The sequence below is a fragment of the Ictalurus punctatus genome, chromosome 7 (assembly GCF_001660625.3).
Source record: "Ictalurus punctatus breed USDA103 chromosome 7, Coco_2.0, whole genome shotgun sequence".
NCBI classification, from domain to species: domain Eukaryota; kingdom Metazoa; phylum Chordata; class Actinopteri; order Siluriformes; family Ictaluridae; genus Ictalurus; species Ictalurus punctatus.
In genome coordinates this window covers 13847728-13873706 of record NC_030422.2, presented here as the reverse complement: position 1 = coordinate 13873706, position 25979 = coordinate 13847728, and the positions used below count along the sequence as shown (strand labels likewise).

Below are 25979 nucleotides of genomic sequence, written 5' to 3'. Positions count from 1 at the left end.
TTTTTCTTATTTAAAAAAAAGTGTCGCAGTTTTCTCATAAAAAATTTTCTCAAAATTTCTGAAATGTCTATTAATAAGCAATCAACAGTTGCACAATGTCTTTTAACACTGTCAAGTAATAATTTGCACTATGATTTCAAGACTAGAAGGCGGAGTTTGATCAAGGAGGAAGTGGTGCTGCTTAATATGATTGGTCCGTGGACGGCGGTGGGCGTGGAAAACGGACCAGTGCACGCAAAACATAGAGGATCTGAACATCACCGTGTTATATATACAGTGTGTCTTTAAGTGGGGGAGAATTCCTGTAGGGAAACCAGAAGGTATTAGTGCCATTAACCCAGGACCTATCATGCGATTAATCACAATGTCAGCATCGCTTAATCATATGATGGGATTGTCTCAGAAACTCGAGAGTAGCTAGCTCTGCTGGAAAACTGCACGGACACACACACAAACACACAAACACACAGAGAAACATACACACACAGAGAAACACACACACAGAGGCGCGCGCGGATGAACACAAATGGTCAAATAAAGATGTGTCCGCTAATGGAACACGATTCTCCTTCGTTTATTTGAATGAACTCGCAGCTAAACGCACAAGGTCCTGTTCAGGTGAGTGTCGTTGTTTCTCTGAAATGGTCTTCCATCCTTAATAGTAATGATCAAAGGCGACAGTTAGCTAGCTACATCTTTCACGCAGCAAATGATGCGTGGTGATAAAACATCGTTTTTATTCTATGTAACGTAGCACACGTGTGACATTTGTGCATTGTTGCAGAAACGCGATTAAGTCGTTTTCTTGCCACAAACGGCAAACAAGCTAGTCTGTGTTGTTAGCTTTGATGTCAAGCTGAAGAAATCCTGGTTAGTTTAAAGTGACTGATTTGGAGCAGTATTGAGATGGTGTGAATGCGCGTGCTGAATCGGTGAGGATGTTGAACTTCAGACGTGATGCTAAGATACAAGGCGAAACGTCCATGTTGTCAGCTGTGATTTGAATGTTTAGACTAGAGATTGCTGCAGAAGAGCAGATGATGAAGACACAGCGCTGTGGATGTGACGTGGTTTACTTTGCTTCTCCGCAGGTGCGTGAGTGTGTGTGAAATGTTGCTGGCCTCGGCGGTGGTGGTGTGGGAATGGCTGAACGAGCACGGCCGCTGGAGGCCCTACAGCCCGGCCGTGTCGCATCACATCGAGGCGGTGATCCGCGGAGAGACTCGCGGCGCAGGCAGTGTAGCGCTCGGCCAGGTCGACTCCAGACTGTCGCCCTACATCATCGACCTGCACTCCATGCACCAGTTCCGCCAAGACACCGGTGAGATCCTCCAAGCATGATTTTTAAACTGTTCACAACATACTCTTGATATTTTAAGCTTCATCATGCTGCTCTACATAAGGCCTGTGGTGTTTATTAATAGGAGGATAATATGGCTGCAAAAACAGTCCAAAAATACCCCAAATCCAAATATTCTTCTCCAAAACATATTCATCACCCATACACCACCACCCATATTCATCACCCATACACCACCACCCATATTCATCACCCATACACCACCACCCATATTCATCACCCATACACCACCACCCATATTCATCACCCATACACCACCACCCATATTCATCACCCATACACCACCACCCATATTCATCACCCATACACCACCACCCATATTCATCACCCATACACCACCACCCATATTCATCACCCATACACCATCACCCATATTCACCTATACACCACCCATATTCCCCCATATTCACCTATACACCACCTATATTCCCCCATATTCACCTATACACCACCACCCATATTCACCCATATTCACCTATACACCACCATCCATATTCACCCATATTCACCTATACAGCACCACCCATATTCCCCCATATTCACCTATACACCACCATCCATATTCACCTATACACCACCACCCATATTCCCCCATATTCACCTATACACCACCATCCATATTCACCCATATTCACCTATACACCACCATCCATATTCACCCATATTCACCTATACACCACCACCCATATTCCCCCATATTCACCTATACACCACCATCCATATTCACCCATATTCACCTATACAGCACCACCCATATTCCCCCATATTCACCTATACACCACCATCCATATTCACCTATACACCACCACCCATATTCCCCCATATTCACCTATATTCACCTATACACCACCACCCATATTCACCCATATTCCCCCATATTCATCTATACACCACCATCCATATTCACCTATACACCACCACCCATATTCCCCCATATTCACCTATATTCACCTATACAGCACCACCCATATTCACCTATACACCACCACCCATATTCCCCCATATTCATCTATACACCACCATCCATATTCACCTATACAGCACCACCCATATTCACCTATACACCACCCATATTCCCCCATATTCACCTATACACCACCATGCATATTCACCTATACAGCATCACCCATATTCACCTATACAGCACCACCCATATTCACCCATATTACCCTATACACCGCCATCCATATTCACCTATACACCACCACCCATATTCCCCCATATTCACCTATACACCACCATCCATATTCCCCCATATTCACCTATACACCACCATCCATATTCACTCATATTCACCTATACACCACCATCCATATTCACCCATATTCACCCATATTCACCTATACAGCACCACCCATATTCCCCCATATTCACCTATACACCACCATCCATATTCACCTATACAGCACCACCCATATTCCCCCATATTCACCTATACACCACCATCCATATTCACCTATACAGCACCACCCATATTCCCCCATATTCACCTATACACCACCATCCATATTCACCCATATTCACCTATACACCACCACCCATATTCCCCCATATTCACCTATACACCACCATCCATATTCACCCATATTCACCTATACACCACCATCCATATTCACCCATATTCACCCATATTCACCTATACACCACCATCCATATTCACCCATATTCACCTATACACCACCATCCATATTCACCCATATTCACCCATATTCACCTATACAGCACCACCCATATTCACCCATATTCAGCTATACACCACCATCCATATTCACCTATACACCACCACCTATATTTCCCCATATTCACCTATACACCACCATCCATATTCACCCATATTCACCTTTACAGCACCACCCATATTCACCTATACACCACCATCCATATTCCCCCATATTCACCCATACACCACCATCCATATTCCCCCATATTCACCTATACACCACCCATATTCACCAATATTCCCATATTCACCCAAACACCACCACCCAAATTCACAGATACTGCACCCATACACCACCATTATGACTGTCACTGACAAATATAATGTTTGTGTGGTGGGATGGGAAAACTAATGTAATATTTATGTTGTGGGATGGGAAACTACAAGTATGTTCCTCTTTCACATATATCTCAACCACAAGTTGACCTCAAAAGTGAGAAATTGTCATTTAAAGATTCCATCCTAGTTTCACTGAAAGGTGCCCAGACTAACTCTACATTTACTACAATATCTACTTGTGGAATAACCTCACTGCCACATTTTAAAGATAACAGGAAATGAGCAATTATTTTTGATTATCAGCATCCACTTCAGCCTCTGTATCATCACCTGAGGTAAAAGTCACTCATGGCATTTAAACATGAGTCTTTTCACTTGAGTGATCGGTGTCTGCTCAAACATCAGTGAGGAAATAATTGCTTATTAATTCAGTCAGTCTTGTTTGGTCATTTAAACATTTCAAAACTTTGCTGTTATCTGTAGTGTGTATAAGCATTCTTTTTTGTTTTGATGATGATCACGAGGATGTGAGGTCACAGGAGCATTGTGAAATGAACATAGGTTTATATTCATTTCACTATGGCATGTAATTATCTAAAAACTTGTTCAGATCGTGAGAAAAGTGAGACTGGAAGCATTTCAAGCAGACAGCCAAAGCAAGAACAACTTTTCTACATTGTTTTGGTAAAAAGTTTTTATTTATCTTAAATTAGAGATGTCAAAGTATATTATGCTATGTCTACAGTAATGCATGCGTATTCAATTCAGTTTTATTTGTATAGTACGTTTAACAATGGACATTGTCCCAAAGCAGCTTTACAGAAATATATAAATTCAGGATATAGATTTTATTTGTATGAATTTATCCCTAATGAGAAAGCTAGAGGCGATGGTGGCAAAGAAAAACTCCCTGAGACGACATGAGGAAGAAACCTTGAAAGGAACCAGACTCAAAAAGGAACCCATCCTCATCTGGGTGACACTAGATATTGCAATTATAAATAAATAAATCACTTATATAAATGTTCTAATACTACATGGTCAAATAGTGCAATTGTGTAAACAGGAAGTTCGTTACAGTTTTTACATGAAGTCTGTTTTTTGTTGAACTTCTCCACTGTTCACTGATTGAGACTTGAGTGCAAAACTGTTTGTGCCAAATGCGGTTCGAAAGCCATCATAGCATAACTGTTAATATGAATTGAGGTCCAAAGCCATCTTTATGGTTTTTAAGTGGTACCATCCTCAGTAATCTCGTTAGGCTCCACCGTGTGGGGCCATCCTCAGCAGCAGCATGTGACTTCCAAATGATGAGAACCCCAACAAGAAGTAGGATATCAGGATGGATCAGCAAGGTCCGGAGAGCAGAAGGGGTCAGGATCTCTGGCATCTCAGGAGTATCATGTGTAGCTCAACAGAAAGTGAGAGACAGATTATTAGGTATGCTTATTGTCCTTTAATGGTTAAAGACAATGTATGTTGCGTGAGTGCAAGCAGGGACTCCGGCACGACTAGCTATGACAGCATAACTACATTTACATTTATTCATTTAGCAGATGCTTTTATCCAAAGTGACTTACAAATGAGGAAATAGAAGCAAAGCGGTATATCAAGCGGAGAACAATACAAGTAGTGCTACTATACAAGATTTATAATTGAGTTCTAGAGGAGCAAAGTGCACAGAGTAGAGGCGTAAGAGCCAGTGTAAGTGCAAAATGTTGTTGTTTTTAAAAATATATATATATATATTTATTTATTTTTCGTAAGGGGAAGGGGCAAGTTAGAGGTTAGTTAAGTGTTCAGGGAAGAGGGGGGTCTTTAGCCATAACAGCATCCAAACATCCCAGTTTGCCACAACACTCTATGCCTGTGATCCCTCTAGATCTACTCCTTTATCTAAGAATACACTATTCACAAAAAGCTTAACTAAACAAATGTTTTCAACCTGGACTTAAACACAGAGACTGTGTCTGAGTCCTGAACACTAAGGCCCTAAGCTTGGAAGGCTGTTCCCTAACTGTCGGCCTTTGTAAGAGAAAGCTCTTCCCCCTGCTGTAGCCGTCACTATTTGAGGTACCAACAAATAGCCTGCACCTTTTGTTCAAAGTAGGCATCGCGGATCATAATAAACTGAAAGTTTATTCAGGTACTGTGGCATGGGACCATTCAGTGCTTTATAAGTCAATAGTAGTTTTTTTAATCAGTGCAAAATTTTACTTGGAGCCAGTACAGATGTGGTTGGATCTTCTGGTTCTAGTAAGGACACTTGCAGCTGCATTCTGGACTAACTGGAGCTTGTTTATCCCCCTACTGGAACATCCAGACAGTAAGGCATTACAATAATCCAGCCTAGAGGTAACAAAAGCATTTTTTTCTGCAAGTGACATATTTCTTATCTTAGCAATATTTCTGAGGTGAACGAAGGCTGTCCTAGTAATGTTGTCTAGCGTCAAATGAAAGACTGGAGTCAGTAATCACACCAAGGTCTTTTATGGTTGCACATGCTGTAACAGAAAGGCCATCCAGAGTTACACTGTAATCAGAAAGCTTACTGCTAGCTGCATGTGGTCCTAGTACAAGTACTTCTGTCCTATCAGAATTAAGTAAAAGGAAGTTAATAAGCATCCAGTGTCTAATGTCCTTTACATGTTCCTCAACTTTATTAAGCTGGTGTCTGTCATCTGGTTTTGCTGAAACATGCAGCTGTGTGTCTTCAGCATAACAGTGGAGGTTAATACCATGTTTACAAATAATTTGACCCAGAGGTATCATATATATAAAAGAAAGAGAAGTGGGCCTAACACAGACCCCTGTGGAACACCAAACTTTACCTCAGTATGCATAGGGAAGTCATGGTTTACATCTATGAACTGATAATCAGTCAAATAAGACCTGAGCCAGGAGAGGGCTGTTCCCTTATGCCAACAACATTTCCTAGTTTTATCAAGGAGAATAATATGAGCAGTTGTATCAAAAGCTGCACTAAGGTGAAGAAACACAAGCAACCAGTAGTAGGCCAGTAGTAGGTCATTTACCATTTTAACCAGTGCTGTCTCTGTGCTATGATGAGACCTAAATCCTGACTGATACATTTCATGAAGGTTATTCCTATATAGGTATGAGCATAGATGCTGTGCTACAATCTTTTGTAAGATCATGGAGATAAAGGGGAGATTTGATATTGGCCTATAGTTGGATTGATGATTTTTTTTTTATGCGCATCAAGGAATTTATTTGTCAATGTGTTTCCATCATCGTTTATGTGCATGTCTTATCAAATAAAAAAAGTATTGCAAAAGTAAATGTTTTCAAAGTTTCAATGTGGATGAGCAATTTTTGGAAAATGTTTGAAAATGCCAGTATAGACAGGGAGCGTTTTAAAATGAAAATAGTAGTTTTCAGATCTATCTGGATTAATGTGGGTGTAGCCTTAGTAGCTATGTTTTCCATCTATGTATTTTTATGCGAATTTTGGGATATCACATACAAAATTGCTGGATGGAAACACCAGATGCGAATGAAATGTACAAAATGCACATAAAAACATATGTAATTTTTTTTTTTTGATAAAAAACATGCACATTAACTACGATGGAAACTGAATCAATTCCTTGATGTGCAAAAAGTCATGTGACTTTGCTTCAAGAAATCATGTGATTGGGTAATTGGCTCAGAAAGTTTTATATGATATTCCAATGTTTCTCATAAATTAAATTTGCAATTTGGATGGAAACATGGTTAATGACACCAAAACTCGAAACATGGGTTTTGACCAAGTTTATCATTTTTGGTGTTTCTGAAAATTTAACTTTAGTGACATGCAACAGCTCTTTTCAGGCTGATGCACATTTAATGTAACATCATTTTCAAGTTATCTTTGTTTTCATGGCCGGGGCTGGATGGGGGTTATGGGGGATAGTGGAACTTTCTGGTCAGGGTACCTGGGTAGAGAGGGCTCTCAGGGGTCTTAATTGTGAAATAATTTGCATATTCAATACACAGCATTTTCACAGGGCCCCCAAACTTGTGAAGTGCATTTGTAATGATCTAGGTGTTTAGCTTGGCTTGGGATTTGGTATAAGTGTTCCATCTGAATATGGATTTATTATATTTTAACATGGACGTATCTGTGGGGAAAATGCAGACCTGGAAATACTTATGGGAAAGCTTGTCTAAATGTAAAACGAAGAGCAGAATTTGTGAAATATTAGCTTATGTCTTCCTCGTCCATTGTTATAAACAAGTTGTTTTTCAAATAAGGAAATTAACAGATTAAGCATCATAGTTCTTATTTGCCAAAGTGAGGTACAAATTTGCGTCTGTAACATGGAGAGCAACTAAAACAAAGAGGTGGATTGTTGGCAGCTAGGAGTTTTGGGAGACTCAATCACCCTCCTCTAACTAAAGTCCATTGTGCAAGGCTGACTTGAGTGCTCCACATGGAGACATGGAGAGGTGGAGAGAACCGAAGGGCAACAGCCCATTACTCTAAAAACCAAGAGGGAGGAGGAAAGAGACGAATAGTTGTCGAGTGAGGTCATCAGTGGGGATGGGGGGTGGGTCAAATGAATACTCTTTCTGTTTCATTTTATGCCCTGTAAAATTCTTTAGGTACTAATTGCTTGTTGTTGTTTTTTTTCTTTTTCTTTTTTCCTTTTTATTTATGTATTTATTTTATTTATTTATTTTAAAATTTTTTTTAAATAAATGTAAGTCATTTTTGTCTATGCTATGTCTGTAAAATCTGGTCTTCTAATGTGTTTCTGTTATGTCTATCTCAGATTACTTTGTGGACCAAACATGCATTGCATACTCGTTGAATTTGTTTGGTCTGCTTTATCACTGTGAAAGCAGTTATAGACATGGCAGTCTTGTAATCCTGCTGACTCATTGAGCGAAGCTGAGTCTTCTGACTTTTATAGTATTTAAAGCCCATCTTAATAATGTGCTTGGTCAGCCAGCATGTAGACGTAAACATGATTATGTCCGTCGATGTATGATATAATATCCATATAGCAGAAGTTTTTTCTAATAGTGCCGTCTGAAGACACATTAAAATTTTTCTGCAGGTACATTGCGACCAGTGCGGCGGAGCTTCTATGACCCGCGGTCGGCTCCAGGGCAGGGCTGGGTGTGGGAGTGGGAGAACGACTCAGGCACATGGACACCGTATGACACAGAAGTAGGAATTGCCATCCAGGCAGCACGCGAGCGCCAGCAACCGTGGCTGGACCTGACGCCGCTTGGCTTCTGCTACCTTATCGATCTACAGGGCATGACTCAGATCAACCGGCAGACACAGCGCCGGCGCCGTATCCAAAGACGCTTTGACTTGGCCTACCCTCTTGTCTCAGGCCCTCTGCCTAAGCCTCATGCCTGGACATCCAATGGGAGTGCAGCACACTCAGGAATGAGTGTGGCTGGGATTGGAGGAGGAAACGGAAGCGCCTACCCTAGTGGAGCCCTTCCTGCTTCAACCATCACTTCTCTCGGTCAGCCTTGCTCATGTCAGCAGTGCATGTTGGTCCTGGGTGTGAAAACCACAAGCATGGCGCAGACTCTAGGCCGGAAACCCATGCCTCTGCCCAGGCCGAGGAGCCCAAAAACTGCCCAGCGGGGCCACTCATACTCTCTCACTCTGCCACACAGGAACTCCACAACAGCCGGAGGGTTCGCACACTCACTCTCTGTGCTGGACTCGGCCACGGCCGCTCTGTCTCTTTCCTCCACCCGTCCTCCTCCCCCTGCTGTTCCTCCTCCTCCTCCACCTTCCTCTACACCGCATGCTACCTCTCCACCAAATCAGACGTCCTCCAGTGCCCTCATCTCCACAACTGCCACCTGTGCCCCAATCCCTTCAGCTCGAGTCCTGGGCCCCGTGTCTTCAGCAGCCTGTGCCGCCCCAGTGCCACCCCGCGCCAGCCTGGCAGGCCTCAGCCGTCCCGCGCTGCAGAGGATTGCCATGGCACAGTCACGGGCTCTTATTGCCTCTGGGTGAGTTTTCCCTATACTCTATCACTACTGTTTCTCTAACCCAATTATTGAAATATTACAATTAGCAAACACGTGCTATTCATGTTCTCAAGCTTTTCTTCTTTTAATTGACATTGAAATCTTTTCTAAAAGTGAGACCACTGACTGTACAGAAGCTTTTGCGCTTAACAGACCTGGCTCAACTGAAGTATTAATGTTATCAATATGATGTTAACTAGAGTACCTTCTAATTGATCAGTAGACTTTGGAAGAAGGGGACTAAGTTGACAGTTTAGCTTCATTTATGCTGTGCAATCTGAAGTCTTAGCTTGAGGGTTTTTTTTTAAATATTTATTTGAACAATTAAATTGAATCAGAGGCTGAAGTGTAAACAGTTTATCTTGGACTGTTTTATAGCATTATCATAGCATTAGAGGCTGAGTGGATGGTCAGCTGGACAAATCTAATAAGGGACTAACAGACAGCAGAATAGGGGCTCTAGAAGTGTGTTTCTACATTCAAAAACAACACGTACACTCATTATCCATTCAGGAGCCAATCCACCAACATGCGACGCAACGGGAATGGTTGCACTATGAACAATAAAAGGGACTGCATCATCATTTAAGCAGGTGATGGGTGACCTAGTGCCCTACATGCATAGTATACATTCACTGACCACTTTATTAGGAACACCTGTACACCAACTTATTCACGCAGTTATCCAATCAGCCAATCATGTGGCAGCAGTGCAATGCATAAAATCATGCAGATACAGGTCAAGAGCTTCAGTTTATGTTCATATCAAACAGAATGGGGAACACTGATTCTGACCATATGTTGATGCGCTGATTTGAGTATTACATAAACTGTTGTTCTCTCAGGACTTTCACACACAGCACTTTCCAGAGCTTACACAGAATAGTGCGAAAAACAAAACATTCTTTGAAGAAGTGGAATTAGAAGTCAAAAGAACTTTATTTCCAAGTGTGCTCACACGCAAGGAATTTGATTTGATACGTGATGCTTCCAGTATATACACAAAAATGACTGCAAGACACGTAATACTAAGAATTGGGTATGAGGAAAAAAGTATAGAAGACACGGTAAAGCTTAACACAGAATTGACATGGAACACATGCTATGTACAGCTACTGTATGTATACACAATACAGGAAAATTACAATTGCAGTTTGCGGGTGGTAACGTCTTGTTGTTGAGAGGTCAGAAGAGGTCAAAAGAGAATGGCCAGACTGGATTGAGCCGACAGGAAGTATGCGTAACCTCAAATAACCACTCTTTACAGCTGAGCTGAGTATAGCATCATCTCAGAACACAAAACGCATCACACATGGGCTGCAACAGCCAGCAGAAGGCCGCATTGGGTTCCACACTTATCAGTCAAAAACAGGAACCTGAGGTCACAGTGTGTACTGACTGTCTAGTTTGGGTGAGCCTGTGCCCACTGTAGCCTCAGACTCCTGTTTACAGCTGGTAGAAGTGGAACCCAATTTCGTCTTCTGCTGTAATACCCCATCTGCTTCAAGGTTCATTTGTGGCTTCTGAGATTCCTTTCTGCTCACCACAGCTGTAAAGAATGGTTACTTGAGTTGCCGTAACCTTCCTGTCAGCTCAAACCAGTTTGGATATTCTCCTCTCCTCATGATTTTATGCATTGTTCTGCTGCCACATTGTTGGGCGAACGGATAATTGCATGAATGAGCAGGTGTACAGGTGTTCCTAACAAAGTGGTCGATGAGTGTAGAATGACATTTGATAAGCTAACCAGTGAAAAAAAAAAAGTGCTTCTTGTGTTTTTCTGTGAAGTTTGCACCTCATCTGCTTTTCACTGAATATTGAAGTATTGGCACGCTGCCTGTGTTTGGGTGCATGCACTGCGATTAAGACAAGCTGTGTCTTGTGCTCAGTGCTACACCCAGCATTTCCATGCACATTTGTGACACATTTTCATTCTTGGTAGTGTTCTGTGCAGGGAAACCAAAAAAACCCACATTTCTTTCCAGTACTTTGTGCAATGGAAAAGGCCCTAAATATACCCGTTCTGGAAGGCTACAGTGTACGCTGTAATTTAGTAAATATGATTTAAACACTTATTCAGTATTTAACTATTCATATTTAACAGCTATTCAGTATTGGGGTCATGATGGTAAATTTTTTTTACTTTGACACAAATGTTACAGTACGTTAAACACCATAATACTGATACGGACACTACTATAGTGTGGAGGGAAAAAAAACCTTTAAATCCTGGGAATGAGATCATTTTGAAATTGATAGTGTAGAATATTTGAAAATATATATTGTGCGTCATGAAATGTATGGTGTGTTAAACAGAAACCGATATTTCATGATGTGTATTGAAGAATTGTAGTAGTAGTACAATAGTACAGCTCGCGTGAATATCAGAAGGATGAACAGACTCAGAATTATACGTCTAAATAAAAAATTATTTGTTTAAAAATATCTTTTTTTTATGCAAGATTGATATTTTTTAAACTGTTTTATATGTTGCAATTGCATGAAAATAAATGATTGGGCTTTGATGACTGTGATTGCGTTTGTGTGTGTGTTTGTGTATGTTTTCCTGCTTGGTGGTTAACGATGTTGCTTTTTGCCCTTAAACTTGGCTGAGAGCGATGAGTTTTTCACTTTCTTTGATGGTTGATGATTGTCACTTCTACATGTCGTACCGGAAAAACAGCAAAACCACAGCACTTTTGAGATACATGGGAAAGTGACAACTTGAGCACAATCGAGCCTTCGACTGATTTACATTTTGATGGTGAAGCAGATCCAGCTTAGTGTTGGGTAATGTTGAGAAATGAGTCCCACGCTGTGAAATTAATAATAGTTTAATAATAAATTGGTAGTTATGTTAAAAAAATGCAGCTATTGTTTTTTGTGTTTGGAGATTTTGGGAGAGAATAATTATCAGACCCGTGTTGTTTAATGCAGCTAACGAGCACATTTCTATCAAAATGTTTTTTCTTTTACAGTGTAATTGCAGTCAAATATGAAGGCTCTGTGAAGTGGGACAAGACGTTTGCTATAAATCAAACGGCAAAACCAATAAAAGGAATTTAAAAAAATATATATATTTTGTTGCTGTTGAAATTATAATATAGTACCATGGCCTGTAAGTGTGGAAAGTGAAGAAGCTCTGAAATTCCTTCACAATCCTAAGGTGCTACAACACTCAAGGACACATTTGAGTTTTTCTGTAAAAGCAAAACTTAGTTACAGCGTTATTTTTTTCCCATCTATTATATTAGACATTTATATCCACTGTCCTCACTAACCCTGGTCACTTTAGCATGGAGAACAGGAAGAGAAGGAAATTAAGGGGAGCATTCTAGACAGGATTTGGGTGTCTTCCATCAATGTCAACAGGTCACTCCCGTTCATTAGGTTCCCCACTTGTGTCGCTCCACTGTGCTTCTCTCCTTCCCCAGTTCCCAGGCTCTGTTCATTCTTCAGGGCCCCCGCAGCCCCATTGTGTAGGTGTGTGAGAGTATGCATGTGTGTGCACAGAGCGTATCCACAGCAACCTTTTGTCGGCAAGCGGCAGCTTGGTTTGCATTTGCAACACAATGCGTGCGTGTGTGCGTGTGTGGGGTGGGGTAGGGTCGTGGGGGAGCTGTGTCCATCTCAAAGGTGGTGCTGCTGGAGGAGTTGTGTTTGTTTGGCAAGTGTTTGGTGTGTGTGTGTGTGTGTGTGTGTGTGTGTGTGTGTGTCACAGACACAGACACTGTCCTTTAAATACAAAAGCCTGTCTCAGACACTGGAACGCTTCAGGCTGGAGCTGAGATGAAATGGGAATGAAGCATAGACGAGCCAACAGACAAGCACACGCTGACTGTGGCATACTGATAAGTCACACTGAGAGAGGAAAGTTTACCGTCAGGAAATGTCACATTGAGTTTGGCCTGTGTTCTCTCTCTCTCACACACACACACACACACACACACACACACACACACACACTTCATTTCAATTTTGCTACGTAGTGGAAACCTCTCCATGTTCACAGTGGTGATGGAAACAAGCAAACCTAACACAAACCTTCATGCGATATGTAGTTTCGTAACACAAAACCCTATTTTGCTTTATTATTATTATTGTTTTTTGTGTGTAAAATGAGTCTCAACAGGTGTCAAGTCTTGCTCTAACCCACTAGAGAGTGATTGTGATATGCTGAGGTACTTAGTGCTGTACTGTGTGTTTGAGTTTATACTTGATTCTCATACTGCAGTCTTTTGTCTTGTGTATTAGTTTTTAACAGACTGGATATTACAGTAATTTGTTTAAAGATATTAGAGGGCTGTGCTTAAACAATTGTTACAATAATATATCATCATTTAATCCAATCAGAACCTTTCCTGAAAAGCCAGTGGGCCTTTCCATGATGACTTGCTTTTGCTGGTTTTCTGTTTCTAGGCACGTTAGAAAGATTTGACCCGGAAGATAACATGGGCACTAGTTAATACATTTTGTCACGTTTGAAGAAGAGCAGTGAGGTTGTGAACATTTAATTAAGCAAAAAGTTTCCCCACCTTCTGGCATTACACTTTGCCAGCCAACATTTCCATGACATGCAGGGGTTCTGTCACTCTCTACAGAGATTTCACAGCATCTAAACATTTTTGATGGAAAAAGGGATCAATCACAATAACACAAGGTTATATTTAATACCATCACTTATGGATACATTTTGCTCATTAGGGATCTAAATTTACATCCAGATTTCTGTTAAGCCTCTTTGCGACTAAAGCTGTCCTTAAATACAAAAAACATTTCATTTGAATTGAATCATTTGACAGTTTTGACAGTCATTAATGCAGTTTGTTATTATTATATTAAATATCAAAGACGTATCTATGTAGGTTGAGCAAGCTAGATATGACATTTAACACTTCTGTAGATTTTATAGAACCTAACCAATCAGCACAGGCTGTAGAAAATCCAACTCAAACTCGCAAGCAGTGGGGAAAAAAACCCTGCTATTGCTAGACTTGCCTTTTGAGTCTTTAGCTACAGGCTTTGTTTATCATAATCCTGTTCTACCTTCTTGGGTCAGTCCCTCCAGAAGTGTGCGAATTTTGTGATCACAGAAATGAACGCTAAATCAATTAAACGCCACAATATACGGAGGAGTTTGTACTTTTTCAAAATTACCGCTGATGTTCTGCAGATTTGGGCCAAAACACGTCATGTGACGTCATCACGACGTGCTATCAGTCAAAGCCCTCTTTGATCCACCTGCGTCACACATGAGTACAGATGAAAGGCCTCATCTACCAACAAACATCACTGTGAAAGACCGTGCTGAACAATTTCATACAACCGCAGTTTCGCCAATTCAAGTACTTTTCCACAAAAAAAGCACTACAATTTTGAAAAAAGCAGCAACACAATTAAGCATTTTTGGCTGCAACAATCACAAAAAAACCTCAGCAAAATCTTGTACGCACTGTTGGGTGAGTAGCAAGGTTTCTTGTGCTGCCATTATTGGATATTATGACAAAATGTTGCCATTTTTGCTTTTGTCTAGACGTCCTGCTGAGTTTTTTTTTGAATACAAAGTATTTCCAAACTTTTGATTTAATATTCGCTCTTGCTCTCTCGCTCTGTCTCTCTTAGAGGCTTATAAGACAATGGGACCATATCGAAGACTGTTGGACTGATTTTCTGATTCAGACCCCTAAACCGAAAATTTTCTTGGCATGCTGGTCTTAAAACCTATCAAGACAACAGTCATATCGGCTGTTGCAGCATTCCATTTACAAGGCTCGATATTGCGACCATTTTGGTCGCATATGCTCCCTAAATTTAATCTGTGCGAATACAAAATACATTTGGGAGCATTTGTACGAGTGCAAATAACTGTTGTGGAGCAACCTGTTTTTCATTTCTCTACAAAACAGTCGCTAATTACTACACAGTATATGCCTGCTGTGAGCTGATCCAGTGACCGGTCCACCGTTCTATCAAACGTTAAACTTCATCTTTACATTCTTAACTTTAATGCAGATTGTAGATCGGTTACTATTTGCCGTCAATCACTCCCTTTCACTGCGCTCTGTTGTCACGTGACAGGAAGCTAACTAGCGCACTGAAGAGAGAAGATGAAAAAAACACTGAGAGATTTCTCTTGTAAGCCGCTGCTCTGCTATGCTCGCACTGAATTAAAGCACCAGTACATGGTTGAAAGACTTAAATGAAGATGAGTTGACACAAAATGTATATATTGCAGAGAAAAAGCATATAATTGTAGAGTAGTATGTTTTACATTTAATATCCACTAATCATGAATGAGAATAGTGTTATTTTTGGCTTGGAGGTGCAGCAATGATATTGATAGGTTACTAAAACAGAAAAATTCACCCTGTCCAAACTGTTTTCTGTTATATTGCTGCTACCCATGTCTTCAAGATGTGCTGATCAGGCTCGATATCAAGTTAAAATCCAAAATGCACTCAGAGATTCTAAAAGATATGTTAGCATTCTTGACAAAAAAAATAATAAAAAAATACAGTATTGAATTTTCGTCAGACGTGAATTGTAAACGTGCTCCATTATGAAAATGTTATCGATCAAGTTAACAAAACTCCTCAACGGCCCACTCACAATAACTGTTGTGTATTTTTTTGTTTTGCTTTTCAAGGGAAATTAACTATGGAATCCAAGAACCTTTCCGCAAAGCGTGCTGCAGTTTCTGCATGTGAAATGCTGCTGGTGTCAAACCACTAGTGATGTGCCATGCATGAACGATTCGTTTATTTTGAACGAATCTTTAATATGACTCGGGAACAAGGTGTTGTCTCAGAGAGTGATTCGTTCATTTTGTGTTGACCACGCATGCGCTTCAGCATCCCCGTAGGTTTTGTACAGGAAACAGAAATCGTTTGCGTAAGTACTAGATGCGTTGGGGAATTTAACATGTAACATTTGAATTATATTTTGCTGAAATTAACGAAATGACTCGAAAAAAGATTCGTTCATTTTGCTGAATGAGATTCGAAGATCCAAGTCAGTAAAAAGATCCGAACTTCCCATCACTAGAAAGCGCATGCATCACTCGTGTCTCAAATTGCGCACTACTCCTGCGCCGCATACGGTGTGAACCGGGCGTTACAGTTTTCAGAGAGAGTTGCTGAAAGACTTCGGGTGGCTCCGCTATGAAAACCGCTCAATGCACTGCATTCACTGTAAAGCCTGTGAGGTTGCAGGTAACACCGTGTTTGCCACCGAATCCACACATTTTAAACGTGAGTGGTGATGGTGTTTTTATATATATATATATATATATATATATATATATATATATATATATATATATATATATATATATATATATGTAATTGTATTTGTGGTGCTCCTTAATGTTCGGTGGGTGCTCCTAAATGTGTTGCTGGTGTTTCTAACTTTTTAAAGTTCGGAGCACCAGTGCTACCATTTAAAAGTTAATTTCGAGCCCAGATTTATTACAGTATAATTTTTTAACTGATCCAGAGATGAGACATGGTATCTATAAATAAGCAAGGTTGAAAAATCAGCCGCATGTTAATGAATCAAAAAAGAATGTCTTTCTTCTTAATTTGTTCATCTCTCTATATTACAATACATAAGACCACTTGATTAGTATGTCTACTGCATCACAACAAATGATTGTAATGCATGCTGTGTGCCAAAACTTATACATCAGCTGACGGTTCTGACAGTTTTGACCTTTTGTGGAATTACGCATGAATCATGAGCTGCCAGTCAGCCATGCTTTATTGTTGATAAAGCTCATGTTTAAGCCGTGCGTATCTGTATGAATGTTTAATAAGAGGACATGGTTCTGAGAATTGCCACGTCACTTGTGCTCGAGTGAATCATTCTGTTTTCCATGCGCTCTGCGTGTCCACCTGTCCACTAAGTGACATTTCAAAAGGTGTCAGAAAGTAAACAGGATTACGGATCGTTACGAGTCTCATGAGAAACCGAGTGTGATTTGGGATTGTCATCAGTTCAGCCAGCCCCTGATGCTCATATCCCTTCTGCTGTTCTGTTTTTCATTTTTCCTCTTTGCCTGGTGGCAGCGAGATGTGCTATGTGTTCGGGGTATAACTAGGTGACTTGGTCCTTATTGCCTGCTCGCCATATGGGTTTTGTGTTAATACGGCTGAGATAAGCCAGCAGAAAACGTGACTGAGGGTTTACTGCTTGTCTGTTGTCGTTTTTGCCTCTCCTTTTCACCCTCTGTAATTTCTTTTAAAAGCACCACACCTAAGAGGGTCACACTTAACTTATTTTCACACTCACTTAGCAGTTTTTCAAGACTTCCTTTAAGTTTGTCACTGTATACATGCGCACATTTTGACAGATCTTTCTCTCTCTTGCATACATTTTCTCTCTCTCTCTCTCTCTCACACACACACACCCATACACAGACACGTGTACACACTCACAGTGTAGTGTATATACATGTACTGTATTTTGTTATATCAAAAGTCTTGTTTTTGTGATTTTATTATAGTATTGTACTTGTTGAAATTTATTTTTCCCTGTTTTCTCTTTTCTCATCAAGGATTATAGAAGATTCGTTAATCCTATTACGCATTATATTTTCTACATTTTCGATCAGTAGAGATGATGACTTTTAATATGAAATAATTGGCAAATATGCAGTAGTGTTAAAGAAATCAAAATATTGTACATTTACAATCTTTAAAGGTGTTTTGTTTACTTTTGGCATTTTTCATGGGGTGGAAATCGACTGCTTTTCCATTTGTATGTTGAACTCTTGTTGGCTACTTTCCTTTGTTGCAAATAGATGCTAGTTATAAAGGAGCATTTTTTTTTAAAGAAAAAAATTTTTTGGCTTACCATCAAACAATGTTTCATCCAGGTGTTTGGGTACTACGTTACATCAGGATGGCCTCTTGACATATGTATTTGTAAATGTGTGCACAGAGTTTGCATGCTCTCCCAGTGCCTCGAGAGTTTCCTCCACATTCAATTTTAATTCATGCATTGTAGACTGATTGGCATTTCCAAATTGTCCATAGTGTGTGTGAATGTATGTGTGATTGTGCCCTGCGATGGGTTGGCACCCTGTCTAGTGTGTCCCCTGCCTTGTGCCCCAAGTTCCCTGGGATAGGCTCCAGGCTCCCTGGTGACCCTGTGTAGGACAGTCGGTATGGAAGATGGATGGATGGATGGACATATTTGTAAACGTAATATCATGGGGACACAGATGGCACTCCAATCATGGAATCACTCCATTCATATTCAGTAACCAGTTTATGCTGGTCAGGGTTGCTGTGGATCTGGAGAAAACTGGGCATGAGGTGGGAAAACACTGCAAGGCATGACACATACTCATTCACACCTAAGGTTAATTTAATTAAGTTAATCCACTGGCATGTTTTTATGTTTTGGGGAGGTTAGTGGAAACCTGAGAATCAGGTTTTTGTTGTTTTTCCCACTTAGTACCTTCTGTCTTGGAATACTTGAAGAATACTTGATGATGATGATGATTATTATTATTATTATTATTGTTATTATTTTGCGTGTGCATGAGTATTTTTGCGATCCTACGGTTTGATTTTAGTAAAAACGTTTCTCACCTCCACCTGAGCTGCTACAGGACAGCAGATTTGTTGCGAGTGTGTGTACGTGTGCGCGTGTCTGTGATGGAACCTTATGGCGGAGTGTTAAAGCCTGACGTTGAGAGGTAATCCCGAGCTCTGTGACGTGACTGTCTCCCAGCTGCTCATCACCAGATGGAAACAGGTGGATTAGCTCTATAAGAGAGGACACTCATTAGACCACTGACAGAAGCACCTGGATTTTTGTACTGGATTGTGCTGTAATGTAGGGTGTTTATAAAAAACTTAGTAAAGACATTCAAAAAGAGCTGAGGAGAAAGCAACAAGTGTGGATTTTTATATTCTGGATTATTCTTATTATTTTTTCCCCAATTTGGTCAGACATTTGAAAACATGACTGTAATCAAGATGAACTCGTAAGTATGTCAATAACATGACTATGTGGCATCATTGTCCTTGATAGTTGTGCTTGCCTTAACATTTTTATTATTATTATTATTATTATTAATAATAATATTAATAAGAAGAAGAATTTACGTTTTTATGTGTTTCTCAGTCTGCTTTTGTTTATGCTGAATTATAAGAAGTACAAGTGTTGTATAACAATTATTCAGTATGGATGAATGGTGTGTTGTTGCAGTTGTGTAGCAGGAAACTGATTCAAAATGAACAAAACTCCATTTTGTTTTCTATTTTCATCAATTCCTTTTTTTAAACTGACGTATTTATATTGATCAGCATCAACTCCGACAGTGTGACCTGGTTTATATTTGGTAGCATAACGTGAGACTTAATCAGGTCAAAGGGAGGGGGGGGGGGGGGGGGGGTGAGGATGGGGGTGTTTATGGTTAAAGATGTCTACAGGATAACACGGTGTCAGTATCTGACCAGTCTGTTCTCACCCTTGTTATTTTTGATTTGTGAGTTAAAAATCTTGTCTGTGAGTCTAACCCGTTTGTTATATTTGGTCTGTTTCAGAGTCCCAACAGTCCCAGTTAAGAACCTAAATGGGTCCAGTCCTGTTCACCCAGCATTGGCTGGTGAGTAAAGCAACCTAATGACCAAATGAAAATTCTGATTCTGACTGTTCGTAAGAAAAATGAAAGGAGTGCAAATATTAAATTTCTTTCATCTTACTTTTTTAACAGGCATTACGGGTATCTTGATGAGTGCCGCAGGACTTCCTGTCTGCTTGACTCGGCCACCTAAATTGGTGCTTCACCCCCCACCCGTGAGCAAGAGTGACATCAAGCCCGTGCCAGGCCTTGGCCACTGCTGCCGCAAAACCACTAAGAAACAAGCCCGCAAAGGTCAGAACACACATCCGGTCAGTTCAAGCAGTGAAGACCAGCACTTCCATATTAAATAGACTGGTATTTTACCAACTGTTAAACCAACATAGCATTGTCACAGCCTCAGCACTGATATCACATGAAATACCATGAAAGCAGTACTTAAATGATAACATGGTAGGAAATGGAAAAAAACTGCAAATTGTATAATGGATAATTTACTCGTCTAAAATAATGAAATGTGCTGGGTGGTGGTGGTTGTTGGGTTTCTGGTTCCCTTACACTTAGCTGATTAGTAATGAATTTTTACGTTCTTTAATGCTTGTTCATGTCGCTTCATGTTATAGCTTTTCTAACAGAACAAAACAAATCCACAGCAGTGACCTAGTTCTAGTGATCAGTAATTATTACAACACTATAATATTACAAATAGTATAACTTTAGCTCTTTTGACTGGGAATATGGATTAAAATACTCACGGCACAAACATTTTCCAAAATGAACTGCTTACCTTCGCTTGATTTATATATAGAGACGTGGGAGTATTGTAAAATCTTAATGCTGTTGGTAGTTTGTCAAAACAAGGGCTATGTTGATGAGCCTTTAGATGGTAACTTTACAGTTTGGCCTGTGAATAACTCTACATACACATACTTACATAATTACACAATTTTGTTCACGTTGACAGGCAGAACTCCTGAGGAAGTCGTGAGGAGGTACCTTCAGAAGGTCCGCAACCCTCCAGAGGAGGTAATTTTCTCTAAAGATTCTTTTATTTCGTGATTATTTTATGTCGTGTTATAACTGCATTGTTATGAACAGCTGTCCATGTTGTTCTTCACATTGATATTACAGTATTACTGACTGCATTCTTTTCCGGTTCTTTTGCAGGACTGCACTATTTGTATGGAGGCTCTGGCAGGTCCCTCTGGCTACAAAGGCCCTGGCGTGGGTGGGATTTCCCGGGCAGAGTCGGTCGGCCGTCTGTCTCAGTGTGGGCACCAGTACCACTTGCAGTGCCTAGTGGCCATGTACAACAATGGCAACAAAGACGGCAGCCTGCAGTGCCCCACCTGCAAGACCATCTATGGAGTGAAGACTGGCAACCAACCACCAGGCAAGATGGAGTATCACGTCATCCCCCACTCACTGCCTGGCCACCCCGACTGCAAAACCATCCGGATTATCTACAACATACCCCCTGGCATTCAGGTACGTATTTGGTCGCAGACTTCCTCTAAAGCACTAAAAAAAGTACAGATGAGTCACAAAGGGGAAAAAATAGTGGCTTGGTTATGCTGTGTGAGCATTTTTACTGGCATCATTTGAGTCCACTTAGAGTGAAGTCACTGCAAATCATTACAGATATTTTGACTGATCACCTTTATCCTATAATGAAGTGTTTCTATGCTGATGGGAGTGGTCTCTTCCTGGATCACAGTTCCCCAATCCACACGACACGATGGCTCACTGAATGGTTTGATGAGGATAAAAATGTTGTAAATCATATGCTATGGCCTTCACCGTCACCAGATCCCAATCCAGTTGAACAGCTATGGGAGATTGAGAAGTGACATGTTGGTCTCCACCACAATCATCAGAACACTAGTTGTGGAATATGGTGTTCATCCCTCCAGTCCAGTCACAGAGATTTGTAGAAACTACTCTATGGTCTTCTGGCAGCTTGTGGGTTGGGTCAACTTACAAAGACACTTTTTGGTATAATCCTATATAGAGGTCCGATAGATTTACATTTTTAATATTGTTATAAGGGATACATGTCATAAAATGTTATTTCCAGATTCAGTATATCCCTTTCATAAGAGTTTATGATTTGTTCATAAAAAATAAAAATAAAAACTCTTGCAGTTTTCCTGTCCAAATAATGTATTACTTCCTGTGGAGCTTGGGCTATAAAACTGAACCCATTGCAAATGATTACATTAGATTGCGCAGTTAGTCATGCTGTGAGTTGTGTTAGCATGCCACTCCGCCATAAAAAACAAACAAATTACAGGTTAAACACAGTTGAGTCTGAACTTTCCCTGTTTCTTCCACAGGGCCCTGAGCACCCAAACCCTGGCAAGCCCTTCACAGCACGTGGATTTCCCAGACACTGCTACCTCCCTGACAGTGAGAAAGGCCGCCTTGTAAGTATGCACAAACTTAGCAGACTTTACAGACTGCTTTACTGCTTTTCAGTCTAAACAAACAGCATGTTATATTGTATCATTTTCCTGACTCGATAAACTACCTTTCAAATGCAATCTGTCAGGTGTTGAAGCTGCTGCTGGTGGCGTGGGACCGCAGGCTGATCTTCTCTGTGGGAACCTCCAGCACGACTGGAGAGACCGACACAGTCATTTGGAACGAAGTCCATCACAAGACTGAGTTCGGCTCCAACCTGACGGGCCACGGCTACCCCGACTCGGGCCACCTGGACAACGTCTTGGAGGAGTTGAGGGCACAAGGTATCGCTGAGGAAGACTGTCTGAGGGACTGAGAGAATGAAAGGGACAAGACATTGTGCCAAGTTGCGGTCCAGAAATCAAATTTTGGAAGCAACTGGAACTTGAAGACTTTTCTCTAAAATTGAGAATCCAGTGTTAAAGAAACTGGAGGAACTGGGAAAAGTCACAAACTCATTCTGTTCTGTGATACTGTCCATTCTGATGATGAAGAAAGCTTTGAAACCAGATCGTGACCCACTTCTGCTTCAGAGCTAGTTTAACATACTTGGACCATGAGGGAGAAAATGGGTACAAACAAATTTACTATTGCTGGTGTCTGTTCAACAATTTCTCGTATTGTAGTTCTGTGAAGGGTACTCTATGCTGAGGTACTTCTGTGCATGTAAGTATAACATTTGGTGGAATAAGTCCTTTTTTTGTATAACCGAGGCCCTCACATTTTTTGCTACGAAGCTCCAGTGGCAGTTTCAGATGGAATGTGAATGTTTACTGCCCTCTAGTGGCACTTGATTATACATTCCATCCATAATCATGGTACAATCACTTGGTTTTATCATGGGTTTCATTTTTACTATTATTTACACTACATTTTAATTAATGACTTTTGTACTCCTTTGAATTCTGTTGTATCTTATTTTATGTTCTAGATATATAGTTCATAACTTAGAAGCCAATGATTTTGGATAATAAAGCTGATCAGTCTTTGTCAAAGGCTGCTAAACCTGTCCTTGGACATTTAAACTCAACTCACTTAAAGAATTAATCAGTATTAAAGCCAGCTAACAGTATGGAAATTGGGGGTGATGACAATCGTGCAAAACAGCCAGTTTCCTCCTAACCCTTTAATTCACAAAGCCCCATGGAAAGCATGAGTTTATGAAAATAAAACTTTTATTGTGATTAGACATGCAACCGGAGATGAAATGTACAACATGCAGACCAGTGCAAATGTCAGACTTGTGTAGAGGTTTGACATAATGTCATGTAACTCAAGACGCCATTTTGGTTATTGGGGAGCGGTGTTGACTACCAGCCTAGAGAATGTTTGCTTGCTTTGGAACATCTGGTCCTACTTTGTGGGTAGATCTGTGCTGTGGTCTCCAGTTACTTTTCTAGTTGAGTCATTGGTAGGTCCGTGATGGACACATTTTACGGGGGGGGGGGGGGGGGGGGGGGGTATTGTTGTCAAGACATTTGAGCATGTGTGTACATGCAAATATAAGCTTACATTTATAGTTGAAGTATTCCTGTGTGCTGTATGTGTTTTATGTACACATGTTCTGATTCAGTACCATCTTTTTGCATCAAGTGTTGCAGCAACTCTGTAAGGCAAGCACTTCTAACTCCTTTTTTATTATTATTATTTTTATTTGTTTGATTTTTAGTACTGTCTTATAAGCTGTATGTTTTTTTTGGGGGGGGAGGGGGTTTTTTGTACTGTGAAGTTTTACTCACTGATTGCACTTGTATTTTCATGGTAGTTGCTCTGGTTATTGCAGTAAAAACCTCAGCCAAGAGGAATCTGCAATAGTGAATCTGAAACAGTGTATGGAGCTAGAACTATTGTTGCTGTATAATATCAAACTGTACAGTGCATATACCGTGCATATTAAATAGCTGCTGGAATACTGAATGAATATTAAAAAGAAGATATGTGTAGGGTTTGTTCATCTCAAATGCTTTTGTGTTATTTTCATTCGCTTCAAACCACAAGTTCATGGTTGAGTTTCCTGTGTCTAACCCGAGTATCTCAAAACCACTCCCATGTGACTGTCTAGTTACAGTTTAAAAAAAAACTCCAATCTGAATGACTTGCTTATTAATATTTATAATTAGATTTTTTTTTTTTTTTTGTAATGAGTGTGTTTATTTGGTTTAAAAGATTTTTTTTTCATTGTATGTTTTATTGGTGGCTATTTTCACTTTGTTTAATGGTTTCTGTCATTCAGCTTAACTGGGTCATATAGCTGCATTGCATTCTGGGACTTTGTGTCCAACATTTCTATGGTGGATTATCCATTAATATGGCAGTAAATATCACAGGGAAATGGTGAGGGGGGAAATAAGTCTCTGTTCTTTTGTTTTTAGGAGCTCAAAGAGTAACATGACAATTTATCCATTATATGTGAAATCACTGAAAATGATTCTTCTATTAAACCCCTGCGCAGCAATACCCACTGTGATGTCAGTGAGGCAGAGATCCTCACAGGAGAAATAAAAATACCATATCAACCAACATATTAGCACCGGAATCACCAAACACCTCCAAAAATATTTCAATACAAACACATTTAATGTGGTTAAGGGTGGAGATTTCCTTTTGAAGTTTTCTTACATCAAGCTTAGAGGACTGCAGTATTAATGAACATTGTGTTGAAAAATTTCATTATTCATTTTTAAAAGTTCATTCTTGCTTGTAGATGTATTTATAACATCTGTTCTACCTCCTAGAATCAAATCTCAAATACAGTGCCCTCTGAAACTGTCAGAAAGACAGAGCCAATTAATTTCTTTTGCTATACACCAAAGACATTTGAATGACGAGACGTCACTGACGTCATTAAACACTGACTGTGAATATATCAACATGCAATATTGTATACGAAAAAAGACGAGACTAAAATGTAGTTTAAAAAATAAAAACCTTACCAAAAACTCTATTTTCGTCAATTATAATAAAAAAAATAAAAATAAAAAAAGAGCAGACAAAATATTATAGGCTGTTTTCTCCCCCAAACGTGGTTGACTTTCCTGATTGGCTATAATACCTACAAGCTCCAGCCAATAAGAACGGTTCTCGATCAGCGCGTGTCCTCAATCAGAAAATTTTAACAGAAATGGTTACTTTAAAAGATGGGATATTACAAACTTTGATATGGAGAAAGCTGCGTGCATTTGCCTGAAATGATCCTGGTTTAATCTATTTTCAACGTCATTATTCGTCTGAATTTATGTTCACTGTCATAGCTTGCCAAGTATTATATCCATGGTTGTGTTGGCTTACATGTTTATTACCAACAGAAACTTGGTCAGTGGTTACACAGAGAGAGATGTAATGTTTGTAAAGTGTCTTAGCTGTAATTTAATTTAAATTTAGATTTTCAAGCCACTATGGGCTTTTACTGTACCACATTCGTTTAATTTTTTATTGCATGGACACAGGCTGTCACTCTTATTTTTGTTGATAGTCAAAAAAGGCAAGAAAGAGAGAGAAGAGTTGGAAGGGGAGAGAGACAGTCAGTTGGGCAGGATGAAAAAAAAACTATA

The 25979-nt window shown here is 40.1% G+C and overlaps 1 protein-coding gene across 1 annotated transcript; it reads left to right on the top strand.

The window, feature by feature from the left end:
- Positions 1-205: 205 nt before the first annotated feature.
- On the top strand, positions 206-24389 carry dtx4a (deltex 4, E3 ubiquitin ligase a). Its single transcript, XM_017472034.3, has 9 exons — positions 206-618; positions 1092-1321; positions 8429-9353; positions 19928-19989; positions 20098-20259; positions 20930-20991; positions 21133-21453; positions 22302-22391; positions 22517-24389. Exons 2-9 carry the CDS (start codon positions 1111-1113, stop codon positions 22742-22744), a joined length of 2061 nt encoding a protein of 686 aa, XP_017327523.1. The 5' UTR covers positions 206-618; positions 1092-1110; the 3' UTR covers positions 22745-24389.
- Positions 24390-25979: the final 1590 nt, after the last annotated feature.